The 20,331-nt window shown below is 34.8% G+C and overlaps 1 protein-coding gene across 1 annotated transcript in view; it reads right to left on the bottom strand.

The window, feature by feature from the left end:
* Positions 1-20,211, bottom strand: part of LOC123549902 (uncharacterized) — a 30,424-nt gene extending 10,213 nt beyond the window's left edge. The window contains exons 1-2 of the mRNA XM_045338350.2: positions 20,149-20,211; positions 17,120-17,274 (exon numbers count right to left, since the gene is read on the bottom strand). Of these exons, the coding sequence (XP_045194285.2) occupies positions 17,120-17,274; positions 20,149-20,211 (218 nt within the window). The remainder of the gene's footprint in view (positions 1-17,119; positions 17,275-20,148) is intronic.
* Between the last annotated feature and the right edge of the window lie 120 nt (positions 20,212-20,331).

Below are 20,331 nucleotides of genomic sequence, written 5' to 3'. Positions count from 1 at the left end.
ACTTTCCTCCAGTTGTGGTATTTTCAATGATAAGACTCCTGAGCTATGCCGGTGTAACATTAAATACTGACCCCGTTGAAAATAGACCCCATGGATCCCTTTTCAATGTTTAAAATTGACCCAGTCAACATTTCAACATTAAATTCTGATCAAAAGGTCCCTTTTCAACGTAGAGAATTGACCCCGCCAACATTTCAACATTAAATTTTGATCAATGGGGTCAATTTTCAACAGGGTCAATATTTAATGTTACACCGGCGGGGACACTTCCCTGGTAGCGCCACGCAAGCCGGAGTGGTCAGCACGTACAGTTTTGAGGAATGTTTCAACTAGGCAATCTTTACTTTTATTTCCTTATTTCCTTTTTCAAATAATATTACCTATTGTAGAGTGTTCCGAAAATAGTCCTAGTTGTCACCAATACGACTTATAGACATTTTAGTCGACATTAATGATTATTAAAACGAAAATTATCGGTGTTTCAATTTATTACATGTTCTTGAAATACCACCAGATAGATTTGATAATTCATTGCCGTACTGAAATCTTACTCGATCCAGCACTGAAACTCAAAGGAGGCAGTAAACAGTTTTCAGCTGTTAGTGTCGAAATTGTCAGGGTCAAATTTACAAATAAGAGGCAATTTACGGATTGAAGTGCATATTTGAACTTCAAAATAATAACAAGTAAAATTTTGAAGCAGAGCATCAAATCGCCGGAAGAACTGAATTTACAACAAAGTATAAAAAAATAACGAAATTAAATGATATTCATATACTGCATATCGACAAAATTCATCACGTGATCAGAAACAGGTAAGCAGAGAGCGTTTATATACATACCACGTGTACATATTGCAAAGATTAATTAGTATTATCTTGAATAAATAACACACAAAAATTTAATTAAGTTTCAATTGTTTAAAGGTGGATAATCAGATTTTGGCTAAGTAACGGATTTGTTTTAAACTTTAACATCTGATCATTTACACTCATTTATGTTCAGTTAGCGCTTAACATGGCTTAATACAAGTTAGGTTTTCACTGGAGATATTTTTAATAATTGGTTTTCCTATTGCAGTTGCCCAACCAAGATCGAGTTATTTTATCATAAGTATAAATGTGATAAACATACTTTACCTGAGAAAATGTATAACTAACCGATATATTGTATTATATTCGTAAAATAATTGCATTAACAATTACATATATAGATTGAATTCATTAGAAATGCAAGTTTGAAAAATTATTATTACCTCCCTTTGCCTATCTTGGTTGCGCAACCAAGATAGAATGGAAAAAATGGAATTCAGAAGCTACATGCATTTTAAAACCCACCTTTTGATTCAGATTGTTAAATATTTGGTATATCTATCCAATGCGAATGTAAAACTCGGAATTATATGGAAATAAAAAGAAATACCAAGCATTTTAAATATTTTCATGTTAAAGGGGAGTAATTATAATTTTTTATGAAAATCAATAAAGTATACATTTCTAACAGGGATCTAACTCTAAGTAATGGGTATTTTTGTTTCTTAAATAAATCTCTAACAGAATATACAAAAAGTAGAAAATGTCACTAAAGTTTGCTTAAATGTGATTGACCACCTTTAAATGAAAGAATACATTTTTCACCTACCCAGCAATACAGCTGCATTGTCCGTCAAGAACGTTTGATTCTTTTCGACATATCTCTGCAGATAATGCATGTGGTAATTCATTTTTCCTCTGACTTCGACAATATTTTGCTTTTAGAATGAATTTATTGTCTGTTTTACAAACAAAAGCATCGTGTACATAAATTTCAATAAAAATTGAATCCTTTTTCAAAGACCGTGTTTTATTTCCTCTTTCTTTTATGTAATCAGCAATATTTTATAATTCCATTAAATTTTTTATTCCAATTCAAAGAACTACTATTTTTAAAATTTTATGTAGAATGTTGTAAAGACTGAGATTCTGTGTAGGTTGAGGGTCTCATTGTTTTTCTATTAGCAAGTGGTAAGAAATAGATTAACTGTGGTTATTAATCTGACATGGTTGTAAACCCATTGTAAAGGCACTCTCTCTGCAGTGTAGTGAGAATATTTACCTATTTCAGATCACGTGATAGGGCTACTGATACGGAGTATAGGGATAAGTTCTTTATACGTTTTTCTTGATTTCCTAAAAAGCTATCTTTTGAAATAATAAAACTCTTATGTAATTTTCAGCTCCTAATTCCTTTATGTAAGCCTTTCATTAACTGCCTTATATTTATTTTATTTACAATATCTTTTTTTTTTTATTGTCACATTTTAAAAAGTTCTCCTACCAGTTGCAGAATCCTAAAGCGTATCAAATATACGACTAATAATTGCTAGAATTGTAGTTTCAGTGGCTAGAATTTAGTTTCACTTACTTAAAAAAAAATAGTTGAGTAGCCTTGATCTTGATATTATCACAGATTTCACAGTGTTACCGGAGTATGAAACCGTGTAGCAGTTGGGGCTATCATTTGCAGGGAATTTTCTACAGCGATTTGAAAATTGGCAAATTTAGCTTTTTTCGTCATCAGTTTCCGCGACCGGGAGAGCACAAAATTCAGGTCTTGTAAACAGAAAACTAGATATTAGGGATGTATTGCAGATGGTTTGTAACGATAGACATACAGTCATGTTAATATTGCAATACATTGTATCTTTATTTCAGGTGTGTGGTTACAGACTTTTTTGTGAGGTTTTGAAAGTTGGGTAGGCGACTCTTGGCCGAGAAGCTCTGAAAACTGTTTACTGCCTCCAAAGAAGAAAAACTGAGATTAACCTTTTGAATTCTATGTAATCTTAAGGATTAGATTTGCTGCCACGAAGATAATTTGCAAGCCGGATGCCCGTTCTCACTAAACAAACATTAGGCCTGGTTTAAAAGTGTCGGTAGATTGTGCATTGCTTCTATGATCTGATTTCAGTAAAAGGCATTTTCAGTCCGAAGATTCCATGAGCTTTTAAATTCCTGACAAACGCTATGTCATCTTCCGCTTTTAAGCGATTCCGTTATAAAAAATATCTTGTGCATGCATCGTATTTGCAAATACAAACATGACTGTCTCACATACTAACTGAATGCGAAATCGTTAAATATATATGTTTTGCAGTTGTTTTAGCTTTTTTTCTTTTCAAAAACAAGATGGCGCCGTTTTGAATTCGGGTACTGATAACTGCATTATGATTAACTGTGCACTACGGCGTAATAGAGCGCCATCTAGCGGATCGTCAAACATTACGCTTGACGACGCCATGTCTTTGCGTTCTAAGCGTTGACGGTAAACAGCTTGTATGCTAAAGATTTCATTTCGCATCCAGTTTTTCATCTCATTTAAACAATTAAATATCAACTTGTAGTTCATAAAAGGAGTGATTATAGCTACTGCCTACTTTAAAGAAAAAAAAAACACGTGAATTTTGGAATATGTTCAGATCGAAAATTCAGAACCCGAGTGAAGCGATTAGTGCGGAAGAATTTTATACGCATTTCAAGAATCTTGCTATGCAAAATAATGACATTGACGGTGATGTAGAAGAAGGTCTGAAACATTTTGATGAAAATCAGCCAAACAATGAAAATATTCTACACGAATTTGATAGGCCTATTACACAAAAGGAAATCCGAAAAGCTTGCTCAGGTTTAAAACGGAATAAAAATGCAGGCATAGATTCATGCATAAATGAATACTTTCTCGAAACAGCGGATATATTAGTCAGTTCTTGGGAAAAACTTTCTAATTCCATTATTGATGCAGGCGAACTTCCCAAACAATGGACACAAGGGGTAATAGTGCCAACATTAAAGAAACCGCCATGTAGTAATACCAGTAATTACCGCGGTATTACACTTACAAGTTGTTTTGGGAAAATATTTACTTCAATTTTAAATGAAAGAATTCAATAATGGTGCATAGAAAGTGATAGACTCACAGATGCACAGTTCGGGTTTAGGGCAGATCATAGCACGACAGGTGCCATTTTTGTCCTTCAGTCACTGATAAATATGAAAATAAACGAGAGAAAAAGTTGTATGCAGCCTTCGTAGACTATCAAAAGGCCTACGATAAAATCTATAGGAATGGTTTGTGGTACAAACTTATTAAAGATGGAATTAACGAGAAAATATTGAATGTTATGAGAGCTATGTTTACCGAAGTTAAATCATGCATTAAACATTTCAATACGTTGTCAGACTTTTTCAGTTGTGAAATGGGCCTATTTCAAGGAGAGATAACTTCTTTCATATTATTTTCTCTTTTCATCAACGACCTTGAAATAGCGTTACAGGTGTATTTTCCGGTATAAATCTAAACCAGATATCCACATATCTCATACTGTTCGCTGACGATTGTATTTTATTAAGTGACACGTCCGAGGGTCTTCAGTCCCATTTGGATTTATTGGCATAATATTGTATAACATGGAAATTGACTGTAAACATTGATAAGACAAAAATTGTTGTATTTAGAAAAGGTGGAAGACTGGCGCACAACGAACACTGAACGTACTCGGATGTAGAAATTGTTGTGGTTGAACAGTTCAACTACTTAGGATTTGTTTGTTGTTAGCAGTGGCGGATCGTTCAGGCGTGGCATTGACACTTTAGCTGGAAAAGCTTTGAAAGTCATGAACTCTATCTACACATTGACCAAAGACATGGATATACCAGTTAATATTCACTTAAATTTATTTGATTCATATGTTTCTTCAATATTATATTATTCATCAGAAATATGGGGCTTTGCAACTGCCGATACAATTGAAAGAGTCCATAGGAAATTTATAAAACGGATATTAAATGTGAAAATGTCTACCAGTAATCTAGCGATCTATGGTGAGACAGGTAAAACACCCCTTTATATAAACTGGAAAATCAGAATAATAAGATACTGGTTTAAACTTGTTAATAATAAGACCATTTGTATTTTACAAAATGTGTATAGTAATATGCTTGTGTGCTGTGAGAACAGGGATAATAACTGGCTTTATAAAGTCAAAAATATGTTAAACCTTTCAGGATTTGGTGAAATATGGTTATTTCCATCCTCGGTAGATGTTAAACATTTTATACCTGTGTTCAAAAGTAGGGTGATAGACACTTACATTTCTGACTGGCGGATTAGTGTTAACAGTAGCCCAAGCGTGATGTTATTTAAAGAGCTGAAAGAAACCTATGGAATGTCTCAATATTTGTTAACAATTGAAAACAAGAAACATCGGCACATTTTAACAAAGCTGAGAACGTCATCTCATTGGCTTAATATTGAATATGATCGACACAGAGGCATACATACCCAACTTTTTTCTTCTTAGGCGTCTTATCAAGCCATCCGCAGCGGAGTGCGAGGACAGCCGCCGCAGAGACTTTCCAATATCAGACAGACCTGAGATTTACATTGAAATATAGAAGGATTAAATTTTGTTTCGACAATTCTTATTTCCTGTTCTGATATTTAAATTTATCACTGTTCCTACCATAAAATTCATTTTCTTATCTTTCCACCGGTGTATTTTTTATTAATGTAATGCTATTTCTTCTTGCTTCCAATTTCATTTGAAAGCAACCATAGTATTTCCCTATATAACCTATATAAAATGCAAGCAAAACACGTTTTTCGCTAACTTTAAAGGACATTTAATACTGTTTCTCCTTTGAAACAAATTTTATCACTGTTATGACGTGAAAGTATAACAAACAAAGAAAATGATGATATAAAAATGTTTAAAGTAATTCAATAGCATCTTGCTTCCATTTGCATTTAAAAACGGCTAAAATTGCACTTTAACCACTATGCCCAAAATGTCCGAATTATGTTCGGTTAGCTGATAAGATTCTCTCTGTGTCTTGCTTGAAGTATTCCGTAGTAGAGACAAAGATATTAGAACTATTTTAGCTGGAATATCATTGTAAAGCTTAAGTTTTTTGGCTGATTGTTTTAAAAATAAAAGATAAAATATTGCCTTTATCCCATTTTGCGTTCCATATTGTTTATTTTATGTAAAAAAAGAAAATGGTGTCAAAAATTTCTGTGTATTTCGGTAAAAGTCAGTCATGTGTCATTGTTACAGTCAAAAAATGTAAATTGGCTCAACCACGCGTCATTGAAATATTCGATCTTAGAATATAACAGATTTAAAATGTCAAAATTACAGTTTATAGTTTTGTAAACTGTACATCCACGCTTCATTGTGACTGATATATCGGTTGCAGTTTTGTAAAAGTGAAATAAAAATAGTATAACGTGCATATTCAGTATAGAAATTAAACAAAATCAATATTCTAAACTGTTTTTACAGGGTTTTCGCTTTCATTACTATCAGTGCATAACAGAATAAATCACAGCTATATCAACATACGACTTATTAATTTTACTGTTATTATATTTATTACCAGATATATGATATAATGGTCTAATACATAAATTTAGCACTACTTGAAGTATATAAACTATTCTATTGATTCGAGTGTTTAATTGTAATTATCATGTTTACAGTCGAACAAATAGATGTCAAAACTATGAAAGACCCGTGGTGACATTTCAACTTCATTATTTCACGATTTCTGCTTCCTGATTTCACGATTTCCACTTCATGAATTCACGATTTCACGATTTCCACTTCATGAATTCACGATTTCACGAAAAAAATTCACGATTTCATGATTTCACGATTTCTTGACTTCACGAATTCCACTCCATGAATTCACGATTTCACGATTTCTGCTTCCTGAATTCACGATTTCCACTTCATGAATTCACGAATTCACGATTTCCACTTCACGAATTCACGATTTCACAATTTCCACTTCATGAATTCACGATTTCACGATTTCCACTTCACGATTTCACGATTTCTGCTTCCTGAATTCACAATTTCCACTTCATGAATTCACGATTTCCACTTCACGAATTCACGATTTCCACTTCACGATTTCACGATTTCAATTTCACGAATTCACGATTTCCACTTCACGATTTCACGATTTCCACTTCATGAATTCACGATTTCACGATTTCCACTTCATGAATTCACGATTTCACGATTTCCACTTCACGGTTTCACGATTTCATGATTTCAACTTCACGAATTCACGATTTCTACTTCACGAATTCACGATTTCGCAATTTCCACTTCACGAATTCACGATTTCCACTTCACGAATTCTCGATTTCATGATTTCCACTTCACGAATTCACGAATGTGAAATCGTGAATTCGTGAAGTTGAAATCGTGAAATCGTGAATTCGTGAAGTGGAAATCGTGAAATCGAGAATTCGTGAAGTGGAAATCGTGAATTCGTGAAGTGGAAATTGCGAAATCGTGAATTCGTGAAGTAGAAATCGTGAATTCGTGAAGTGGAAATGAAGTGGAAATCGTGAATTCAGGAAGCAGAAATCGTGAAATCGTGAATTCATGAAGTGGAAATCGTGAAATCAAGAAATCGTGAAATCAAGAAGTTTTTTCGTGAAATCGTGAAATCGTGAATTCATGAAGTGGAAATCGTGAATTAATGAAGTGGAAATCGTGAAATCAGGAAGCAGAAATCGTGAATTCGTGAATTCATGAAGTTGAAATCGTGAAATCAGGAAGCAGAAATCGTGAAATAATGAAGTTGAAATGTCACCACGGGTCTTTCGTACAAAACTATTCTAAGTTTAAATGCGAACAATGGTCTGACATGATATATCTTTAAACTTGATATCTTTTTATTTAAAATAGATTTTAATATTACAGTAATTTGGATTTTAAAGTAAAATATCATACAGCATGTTGGCTGTTTTCCTTATTATATATAAGCGTGTAATGTGTTCCTGATTAATAGCAAAGTGTTAAGTATAGAAGCTGTCAGCATGACAAGATGGCAAAACTTCTGTTAATACAGTAGGTATCCGCGCCTGTATAAGGGCTAGTTATAAAAAGAAAAAAAACTTCACGATGAAAAGAAATGAAAGAAAATGAACTGTTTAATTAAATCATCATATTTCTATCCTAAAAATATATCCTAAATCGTTGACTTTTTCGGAAATTATTGAATACTTTTGATCCCAGAATTGCGAGTTTACAAAACAGCATGCAGTGTGCGCTATCCATACGGATATATACAACCAGATGTTCTGTTGCGCAACATATCATACTTGATTAACTAAGCAAATGCAAATGCGACAGTGGTCTGATAAACCTAAAATTTTAGTACTTAAAATCATGTGACCGGTGTCTTAAATTTTTATTTCTTTCTGTACTGTCACATATTGTAAATACATGTGTTTTAATTGCTGCAAGTTACAACAATGCCAGACTGCCATAGTCCATTTCATAGCATGTACTCAAAAATGAGCTTTCATTTAATAAAATCGAAAGAAAACCTTGAAGGAAAATGTTATTTCAACACTTAATTAATGTTACAAATCGAGTTTTAAAAGCTTTTGATGAATCAAAATTTTCTTATTCGGATATCTTTACAATTTAAATGTTTTTCATTAAAATTTCAATCACTTGGGAAAGCTTTTGATGAATCAAAATTTTCTTATCCGGATATCTTTACAATTTAAATGTTCTTCATTAAAATTTCAATCACTGGGGAAATGATTTTTTTTATCATTTCAATTCATATGATCATAATTACATCATAGCTATCTTTTCATAAGGTTGGTTATTATTTGAGGTGATCATGAAAATATTTTATCCTGTAAAATTCTTGCATTAATTATACGAACTCCCATTTCGTCTTTCCTTTTCTTTTATATAGATAATAATAACAACACTGTTTATTTGTGAAAAGTAGCCTGGGTTCCAGCCGGTTGATTAGGTGATAAGATACGTTATGTTACCAACGGGTAGATAAGGGGAGAAACTCGCATATCTAATTCTTCTTATCAACGGTAAATACAGGGTATTGTCCCTTGATAAAAGAAGACTTTAGTTTGACATGGAAAGACAAAATAGAATATGTGAACTTTGTAATAAAAGAGTAGTCGAAGACGAGTATCGCTTTGTGTTGGAATGTGAAGCATTTAAAGAGAAGTATTATTCATATACCAAGATATTATCGAGTTAGACCAAGTATGGCTAAATTGGTTGAAAACTAATAGTAAACTGTTGCTGCATAAAATGTCTGTATATTTGATCAAAGCTTTCAAGCAAAGACAAAATATATTGAATGCGACAAGATTGTGTAAAATGTGTCTCAAAATAATTAACTTATGTATTAATTTTATGCAAGTAATCCTTTTAAATTTGTACTTTTTTAAAAACATTCTCATCAATTTGATTGTCATTCTGTGACTGTCATATTACTATTGTTGCCATTATTGTCACGATCATGCTATCATTTATAACTAGATTGGTTTATGTCGATGTGCTGTATATGCATAAGACTTAATAAAATTTCAGTTCTGTTCTGTTCAGTTCTGTTAAAAAATAGTTTCTTGTATATGCTAGAATGAACGCCTTGAAGCAAAAAATAAAAAGTATTTATTAATGTTTAGAGTAAAAATATGGCTAAGATTTTGTCAGCATTTGACCGTATTCATTTTTAACACTCAGATAAATACTTCCACCGTTTTTTGTCAGTATGTGTATTTTTTTTTTCAAATTTGAATAATGTGAATATTATGGCTTGATATAGCCGCTAAATCGCTGTCATTTTCAACTTTAGCTTGAAACAAGACCGGGTGATATGGAATATGAACTGAAGTATAAAATATGAAAGATCGGTCCCGTTTCCAAACTTTTATGCACAAATTTAGAACCCAGGTCACCGCCTAGAGTCTGGGTTAAAACAGCACTATAAAAAAAAACAACGGTAAAAATCTAATATGAATAAACGGGAGGAGGGAAGTGATGACAATGAACTTTCGCGTTTAAACGATTAACTGCTAACTTCATTTTTTATTTTAATCATATTTAATTGCTCTTTGTTTCATACATAAAATAAAACAGCATATCTTTTTAACGCAGAGCAAAAAAAAAAAAAAAAAAAAAAAAAAAAAAAAAAAAAAAACAAAAAACAATTGGGTCGGGCTACAAGTTATTTCAACAATTTCAACATCGGCATATACAGTCATTCCCACAATGTTAACTTTCATTTTTTTAAATGTACATTTTAAACCATGGTTAACAAATATGTGCGATTCAGATTTTTAAATAATTCCAGTTTTGAAACTTCAAATAAAACTGAGCCTTAGAAAATAGTCTCTTGTCAAATTCATCCAGTCAAAAACTATTCCCACCCCTCTTATCGGACCGAATTGACACACTGGTTGGAGCGTTCGCCCGTCAATCGAGCGATTATAGGTTTGTTGTCCAGTACGGTCACTCTATCCTTGACTAATATTTTTCAATGGGACAGTTGTGAATTACAGTGGAAAAGGAGTTTAGTGCTTGTAAAAAAATAAAATGTTGACGAAAACGGGCGTAAAACCCAAAAACAAACAATAATTATTTCCGGCTAATTCTGACTTTTAAGCTGGTCGAAATATGCAGTCAAAACTACAGGAAGTTAACATTAGACGTTAAAAGTGTACGGACATGAAATAAATAAATTATTGCACTTATGCAATTGATAACCATTAATTGTGTTGGGTTTACGCCGTTTCTCAAAAACCTTCCAATTGTGTCACGGCGGTCTGCTTACACAACCTGTCTTTATAGTTTCTAACCAGTAGCCACTCTCCGTAAGAAATTGACAGCTTTCCCAATTCATGGAGCGCTGTAGCTAGTTGGGCTCGAACTTACATCTCCGGACTTCGGGGAAAATTGTATTAACTATTTATGAAACAGTTGAAACGGGCTTAAACCAATACGAAAAATTATTCAATAATGCAACAAGCCGTTAAATAAAGGCTGCAAATAAATCCTACAAACAGACATTGTGCACTTGGTTGAAAAACGCGGGAAAAAGACATAACGTTTTAACTGTGCTTAAACTTCCCAATTTTCATTGCACCGTAGCGTGAAAATGAACTCGGTAGTCTAGGAGTTTTGTAATATTATTTTATTCAGAAACATTTTAGGAACATTTTAAGAAAATTAAGAAAAAGATCTATGGAGGAGAGAACGAGAAGTAACAAGTTTAATAAGACGTATCAATTTTTCATTACGCTTTTTTGTGTGTAACATGCATTCAGACATACAAGTGTGTCAATAAAACTCGGAAAGAAATCGGAAATTCGCTTACAAAATTAGAATACGCTTAAAATAAAACTTTGTGATTAGCTTATTTTTTTCCCTAAGACAAACAGTTCTTTGTGAAATTTTGATGCACAAAATCTGCGCGTGTAAAGGTGGGTAGGGGAAAGGATATTGGACCGTGATTATGATAGGGATTTTGCCCAAATTTCAATGCCATCTTATGACTTCAATAACCGATAATTTTGTGTATTGGCTTCAAATACTCGTAAATGAGTAATATGGCTACCAAATTGTCACAAAAAATAATTCCATTCTCTATTTGTTTTGTTGAAATTCTAGCATTTTGCGACTAAGGGTAATATTTTCTGTAAAATGTGCAATGTCTATTTTCAGTGAAATAAGCATATGAATTTAAGGTATGCCTATTATAAAATGTTTTAAAACAATAATTACATTTTTACAATGCAGATTGTCAGTTTTATTAACATTTTTAAAAAATAACTGAAAAGCAAAAAATAAAAGTAGTACAAAACTTTTGATAACACAACTGCACTTAGTCCTTTCCACCCGAGTTCCCATCATATCTGATGAACTGAGTTTGTTTTCTATACATCTACTGTTATACTGTATCGGCACATGCAGTACACATGTACAATACTGACCGTGCATTATTGTGAGAGTTATATACTATATACATGCACTTTTATAATGGCCAGCAAAACAGATAAATGTGCTTTGTGTTACTCCAATACAAAAAAGAATAAAACAAGATATAATGGTAGGAGAACACTGAGTGGCCCAGCATATCAATGGCACAGAACCTATCTAGCTAGTATCGACATTAATGCGGACGATACTTTCATATTATATAACTCTTGCATTTGCAAGTTATACAGAAAAAGAAAAAGGCTAGATAGTTCTGCCAGTGGCATCGGAGTTGGGATTAATGTTGGCGACATAGGCGTTAGTTGCGGTGATGTCGGGGTCACTTCTGTGGGTGCCAGTGTCAGTACTAGTGGCGTCGGTATTAGTTCTGGAGGCGCTGGGGTTAGTTCAGAAGATGCCGGAATTGGTGGAGTTGAGGATGCTAGACCAAGTAGTTCTTTGGTTAGAATTAATGCACAGATTGCCCCTAAAACGCATTCCAGGTGCGTGATATGTCCTACAAAGGTTAAAAAAGACATTTGCACCCATAGCAGCTCGTCTAGATCTCTTGGTCAGGTTTAGGCTGTTGACACATACATCTAGTCGTATATATCTAAGCCACTTGCTTGGTTCACGAATTGCGGCAGATGTAGTTGTCTCCAATCCTGATGAAACTGAATTGACAAACTTGGATTGTCAAGAGGCAGGTGACCTGATTGAAGATTTCATAAGATATACATCACAGGATCAGTCTGCTTTCAAGCTTGACTTTCTAAGTCCATCATTTACAGATGAGGACTGCGCTTCATGGACAGGGTGGACAAAGCAGCAGTTTAGTTCCATGATGGGATACCTGCCAAGCGTTAAGTCTAGCTGCAACCGGGACAGACACAATATCATGCTCATTTTCTGGGTTAAGCTGAAAACCAACCTCAGTTTACAGCAGATAGGTAATCTGGTCGTAGGACATCTAAATGACCCAGAAAATGCACACCGAGTTGCAGCTAGATCATTCAGATCTGTAGCTGAAGACCTAGATAGGCAACTAGTGCCTTTGTATCTTGGTGCAAACCATATAACCAGAGACGATGCCTTGAGTAAGCACATGACAGCATATTTTTCTGTCATTTACGAAGGCAAACTGTGTGTGATATGGGACGGGACATACTATTATATCCAGAAAAGTACTGACAATAAGTTCGCACGTCAAACTTTCGCACATTCTCTCTCTTCACAATGATCTTACTGACTGGTTCCAGGAGGGAGATGTATGCATTCTGGATCGGGGTTTCCGTGATGTTCTAGAAGTCTTTGAAGATCTTGGTCTAGAACCAAATATGCCGGCATTTCTTAAAGCAGGTATTGCCCAGCACAGTTTGACAGACGCCAACCAGAGTCAGTTAGTGACCAAGATCAGGTGGGCTGTCGAGGCATACCATGGTAGAATGAAAAAGTGGTTGTTGTTTGATCATGTGATTCACCACGATTTTCAGGATATCCTTGGTTGCCTTAACAGGATCTTCACAGCTGCCACAAATACATACCGCCCGCCACTCATAAAGAAAAATGAGGATGATGCCGAGCTTGCGAGAGAAATGCTCCGCAAAGCAGAAGCTCTCAACATGAAGTTTGTGGGAAGGTCGAGAGAGGTCATCTGTCAAGTCGTGGGCGATGGACATCTGTGGACGCTGATGATGCTGTGCCAGACTTTCCCCAACTAACTCAACTGCAACTCCAAGCTTTGACATTTGGCTGCTACCAGTTGAAGCAAGCCAGGAGTTATACACGTGAGCATCTTTCAGATGATGGAGAGTACAATATAGATGTACACTGGTTAGCTCCTGGCATGCTTCGATTTCGTTTTCAGTCCAGACATTCCAACGCAAAAAATACTTCTGTTGGATTAAATACGAGATAGACAACGTCCAAGCTTGGTATTGCCAATGCAAGGCTGGAAAGAGGACAGTTGGTTGCTGTGTGCACATAGCCAGTTTAATGTGGTACTTGGGATCAGTCAGACACACTGACAAAACGATAAACTTGGCTAAGAAAACAGACAGGAATGTATTGGATGCAGAACAAATGTAGCATTCTGTTGAATAAACTTTGAACCAAAAAAAAAAAAAAAAAAAAATAGAAATAAAAAAAAAATATATAAAATACAAAAAAAACTATAAAATGCTTTTGTAAAAAAGCGCATATCTCCCCCAATGCAAAGTGCTATAGGCAAGAAGTCAATAGGGGTCAGGAGCGAAAGTCAAAGAGACACTGATGGTTGGCTGCAATAGGGATCATCTACTTGGCATGTCCAGTCATCCCGCTAAATTTCAACACTCGTGGCCTAGTTGTTCTCAAGTCACTGTTCAGGTTCCTGTGACCTTGGCCTTTGATCAAGTGACCTCAAAATAAATAGGGGTCATCTACTCTGCATGTCCAATCATCCTATTCAGTTTCAACATTGTAGGTCAAGTGGTTCTCAAGTTATTTCCAAAAAATGATTTTACATGAACAGGCCACTGTGACCTTGACCTTTAATAGACTGACCCCAAAATCAATAGGGGTCATCTACTCTGCATGTTCAATCATCCTATGAAGTTTCAACGTTCTGGGTCAAGTGGTTCTCAAGTTATTGATCGGAACTGGTTATCAATGTTCAGGCCCCTGTGACCTTGACCTTTAACGGAGTGACCCCAAAAACAATAAGGGTCATTAACTCTGCATGAACAATCATCCTATGAAGTTTCAACATTCTGGGACGTGAGGTTCTCAAGTGATTGATTGGAAATGGTTTTCCATGTTCAGGCCCCTGTGGCCTTGACCTTTAACGGAGTGACCCTAAAATCGTTAGGGTTCATCTACTCTGCATGACCAATCATCCTACGAAGTTTCATCATTCTTGGTCAAGTGGTTCTCAAGTTACTGACCGGAAATGGTTTTCAATGTCCGGGCCCCTGTGACCTTGATCTTTCTCAGAGTGACCCCAAAATCATTAGGGGTCATCTACTCTTTATGACCAATCATCCTATTAAGTTTCAACATTCTGGGTCAAGTGGTTCTCAAGTTACTGACCGGAAATGGTTTTCAATGTTCAGGCCCCTGTGACCTTGACCTTTAATACAGTGACCCCAAAATCGATAGGGGTCATCTACTTTGCATGTACAATCATCCTATGAAGTTTCAACATTCTGGGTCAAGTGGTTCTCTAGTTATTGATCAGAAATGGTTTTCAATGTTCAGGCCCCTGTGACCTTGACCTTTGACGAAGTGATCCCATAATCAATAAGAGTCATCTACTCTTTATAACCAATCATCCTATCAAGTTTCAATATTCTGGGTCAGGTGGTTGTCTAGTTATTGATTGGAAATGGTTTTCAATGTTCAGGCCCCTGTGACCTTGACCTTTGATCGAGTGACCCCAAAATCAATAGGAGTCATCTACTCTTTACGACCAATCATCCTATGAAGTTTCAACATTCTGGGTCAAGTGGTTGTCTAGTTATTGATCGGAAATGGTTTTCAATGTTCGGGCCCCTGTGACCTTGACCTTTGACGAGTGACCCCAAAATCAATAGGGGTCATCTACTCTTCATGACCAATCAACCTATGAAGTTTCAACATTCTGGGTCAAGTGGTTCTCTAGTTATTGATCGGAAATGGTTTTCAATGTTCAGGCCCCTGTGACCTTGACCTTTGATGGAGTGACCCCAAAAACAATAGGAGTCGTCTACTCCAGCAGCCCTACAACCCTATGAAGTTTGAAGGTTCTAGGTCAAATGGTTCTCCAGTTATTGCTCGGAAATGAAGTGTGACGTACGGACGGACGGACGGACAGGGCAAAAACAATATGTCTCCTGGGGGAGACATAATGACTTCCTCTGTTCTGGTGGCGTGCACGTCGCAGGGAAGGCATACAGTAAGTTAATATATGTATTTTAAGGGTAAATATCTTAATGATATATCAGCTTACTGCAACTGACAACCAGAAGAATGTCTTATATCATGCACGCATCATTTTTCAAATATTTTTCATTTCATAGAAACACTGGTTTCTAAATATTTTGACATTTTGTTCATATTTATATACTATAGTGTTTTCATGTTTGAACTATTTACAAAAACGAATAAAATATCAATATTTAAGGTTTAGGAAATGCATGCAATAATTGTCAAAAATATTTAATGTAACAATATTGTACTCACACCCTGTAGGTATTTTTTTTTTCAATTTTGAACACTTTCCCACCTGTGACCAAGCACCATTTTTGCAACACACGTATATAATAATTATTTACAAAGGCATGTAAAATATTTTGTTGCGTCACTGGGGGGAAAGATATTTAAAACGGAAAACTGTTTATTGTTCACATTTCAATAGAAATGAGAATGAGAAATGTCTACAAAGTCATCTTTTTTGTTCACAAACTTGTAAAATTCAGTCGAATATATCAAGAAATGATCTTTAATTACCTTTATTATGCTATTTCAGAAGTCTAGCCCTTGGTCAGTTTTTACTTAATTGGACAGGTAATCTGAATAGGAAAGTGTCCGTGGTCCTTCAAGACATTACAGCGAAAACGAAGTCGGAGACCCCCGTATATTTTTTCTCTAATTTTAAAGTAAAATAAATTTGTATGATAATTTTAGTTGTTTTCTTTTTTAAATCTATGGAACAGTTTTTACACACTACCTAGTCATTCCGCTCGAAAACAGTAATTTCGTAGAAAGATTTTGGCATGATTTTTGCATGAAGTAAGCATTCCTTCTGTACATATTTGAAAATTACATCACCGTATAGGTTTCAACGGGCCTGTTATACTAAATATAAAAAAAACAAACTTTTTTTAATTAAATGGACGCCCCGAAACTAAATTAATCGCCTTAAAAACTGCAACGTCACAACTATTTAGGGCTACGTGATGTTTCGACGCCATTTTCGTACAAAGTGTGCATTTGACCTTTTCAATAATTGTACATCGGGTGAAGATCAGCTTTTGCAACTAAACATATTACACTGTATCAAGGATGCAACTTGTTTTTGAAATTCCCGCTTATTACGCCTTTGTTACCTTAATTATGAAACGTTGCTATAAGCTAAAACTAAACAGAAAATTTTATTAAATTTCACAAAGTGATAAGTATGCCTCACCGCAATATGAGATAATTACACAATTTACTCACGCTACTGTACGCATTCATGAAAATATTGGATAGTATTTTTTTTTTTTTTTTTTTTTTTTTTTTTGATTTAAGATTTTTTCTCTATATATTACAATTATTAAATATTCATGGACAGAAATGATTTACAAAAAAATGACTTACACTGGAAATTCATCAGCATCAGCATTTTCGAGACTTCTGGTAGAAACATTAACTTCCGGTGCCTTACATTCTGTCCATCGTTTTAATCGCCCCGCCTTCTTCTCAAGTTTGTACGGTAAAACACTCCCAACTGCGATTAGAATAACAAAATTCAACTGAAACAGTAAAAGAATTTTGCGAATAAATAAACAAAGAAATTCCCTTTCATTCTTTGATTGCATAAATTAACATTTTTTGTTTACCAAGGTGGGCCGGTTGTCTAGTGGTAACACGCTTGATTTAAACATATTTGCTTTCAAACATATGTGCATACTACATTTTACAATCATTACAATATCGATATTATACATGTTGAAAAAGGATAAGATCCGAAAGCTAAGCTTATAATTGTCTTCTCCTGTATGGGATAAATTACAGTAAATTTGGCGGTATTACATAATTTGTTTGAACTGTGTTATCGAACAAACATTTAGCTAATATGCATTGAATAGAAAAAAATGACATGAAACAAAATATTAGTACCAAGTTAGGAATTAGCAAAGTTTTGAAAATAATCGAGATAAGAAATCGAAGTTTATAGTATGTATAACATTAAAAAAGAGAGAAACTTTATGTATAAGAAGATTCCGTCCGTTAGTATGAACTGCATAGACAAATAGATAACATTAGTCAAATATAAAGCGTTCTATAGAAATGAGAGGAAAAAAGGAATATATGTATGAGGTTTGATTTGGATTGATGAAGGTTTGGAGCAAAGTGGAATGTTAGTTAATGTAGTTTTAAGCTCATGGAAAACGTTTACTTTCCCTGATGTAGTTTTGAACTGCTAGGAATAATCTGTTACTGATGTCGTCGCTAAGATTCTGGTCACCATACAGGAGTGTGTGCAGAGTGATAGTGCAGAAGCTGGAGGTTGTTTGGAGGAGTCTTCTACGGATATCACGGTAACACGCTTGACTGTCTATCCAGAGTTCCGGGGTTCGAATCCCAGTCCAGGCACTGGAAATTTCTGAGATGCTCTCGAGTGTCTCCCACCTAACTAAGAGCCCTGTACTGGTTCTTCCCAGGAAAGACGGCTTCGAGTGTATCGGTGCTATACACCGGGCACGTTAAAGAACCAGACTGTCTATTCGCAAAGAGCTAGGCTAAGTTAGCCGGACTGGCCTGTATCTAAAAAGGATTTCTCTCTATCTGTTCTGGGCGCTTTATCTCACTCTGTCCCTCTGGTCAGATCGCTCTGTCTCTGTACTAGTAGAGGATGAATTTGGCGTCCTGTGTCGCTGCGTTTGATGCATGTAAAGCGCCTTTGAACGTGTTTATCATGAAAAGGGCGCTATATAAATCTGGTATAATAATAATATTGTAAACTGTTTCAGAAGAAAGTTGTAATATCGTTGAAAGTCAAGAGTGTGAAAAACCGCCTAAGTAAAATACACACATAATTTATCATAGTAAGCGATTTGTAAAAAAATCAAATTTCATTTTCAAGTTGATTAGACATTCATACAAATACTGTAAAACTTACAAACTGATATAAATTGTATAACATAAATATGTGAATAACGTTGTACATACCAAGAGCTCCATTGCATTCCTTCCAGTTAAAATAATAATATTTTGCGCACATTGTAGGAACAACAAAAAGGTGTTATTCGGCGTGATATCCTTGCGCCTTAAAATCACGAGACGGGAAAGAAGAAAAAAACTGGGGTCTGAAAAATGTAGTGTCATACTATTATCACAGTATAACATCATTCGGCGTGACATCCAAGAAGAGGTTGCGTCAGAAAATCACGAGACAGGAAAGAAAAAAAAGCTGGGGACTGGGTTATGTAGTGTCATACTATTATCACAGTATTACATCAGTTAATACTGTAATCGAAGTTCAAAGTAAAAGCTTAGCCTGTAGGCTATCATAAGTATGCAACTTTAGAAATTTTATGGTGTGAAAAGGAAAATAAGAGGAATTTGTCGTGTGAACAGACACATACGAAGCAAAGATAAAATAAAAAACATTTTTTCTCCATTAAAATACATAAAGTGTTAATTACAAATTGGCAAACGTCATAAAATGGTGATAGTAAAAATATGTATACTTTCAAATTCAAATGTTTTGTACTATGTCTTAAGTGCTGTTCAAAGGATTTTAATTTTGTACTTCGTTGACAGAGTAAATTTATTGAATATGAGTTACATAAATGCACTTAAATAATTATTCTTTATATAGTATTTGTCGATGCATAAGTTTATATATTATTAGCTTTAAAACTTGAACTGGTTTGTTTCATAAACTCATTTACGATGATTTGATGCCCACATACTGCTATATCTCATATTGACCACTACCGTCCATGAACAGGCTCAATCAAACCGAGCCTGCAACATTTTCGTTTTTGTCGTGTTGAGCGACCTGTGAAGTTTCCACTTTTCTCTATTCTAATAATTGTATTATTAACCTTTACTCTGCTAAATTTCTAAAATGCACTGGTCTATCATTCAATTTGGGCAGTATCGTTTATCATTCGAAGGGGTGTTCACTGAAAATTTACTGACTGAATAGCGAACAGTGCCGGTCTGCACTGGTCTGGTCGCATGTCACCAGCAGACTAAAGGTTAAATCCAACAAATCGAGGATTATTTTAGGAAAGGACTTCAAAGATTTTGCAGCGATTGTGTGTGTGTGTGTGTGTGTGTTTTTTTTTTTTAATTTATGTTTTTGCAAGTTTTATGGTATTTTACTACAGATCATGCGTTGTAATTATACCACACTATAGTTTTGATGTATCGACTTTAAATCATCATTCAATTGTTATATCGATGCTCCGAAATTATTATTCGCAGGGATGACACTAACGGAACACCATACATTTAAGCATTACCCCTTGTCTCAATACGTTTTTAAATCAAAATTAACTTTAAATTAATCCCCAGTTACCTTTTCTTCTTTGATTATATGAAATCGCCAAGTTAACAGTAGACGATTTCAGACTATGACAGACTATAGGTGTACTCAGGCTTTAGTGTCAAACCCGAGATGGTTCTCTTCCTAGTCCTTTCAGAACAGGAATCAAAGAGATCGAAGCTGTTGCCATTGTTTTCAAAGAGAAAAACGCATCTTTGCCAGAATAGAACAACTTGAAAATAAGAATATAGATCGCCAGTTGAACTTTAGTGATTCCTGAATCGAATCATCTCACGTGCACACACATGTG

This window comes from Mercenaria mercenaria, chromosome 6 (genome assembly GCF_021730395.1).
Source record: "Mercenaria mercenaria strain notata chromosome 6, MADL_Memer_1, whole genome shotgun sequence".
Lineage (NCBI taxonomy): Eukaryota > Metazoa > Mollusca > Bivalvia > Venerida > Veneridae > Mercenaria > Mercenaria mercenaria.
The sequence above is the reverse complement of the archived record's forward strand: the minus strand, read 5'-3'. Positions and strand labels throughout refer to the sequence as shown.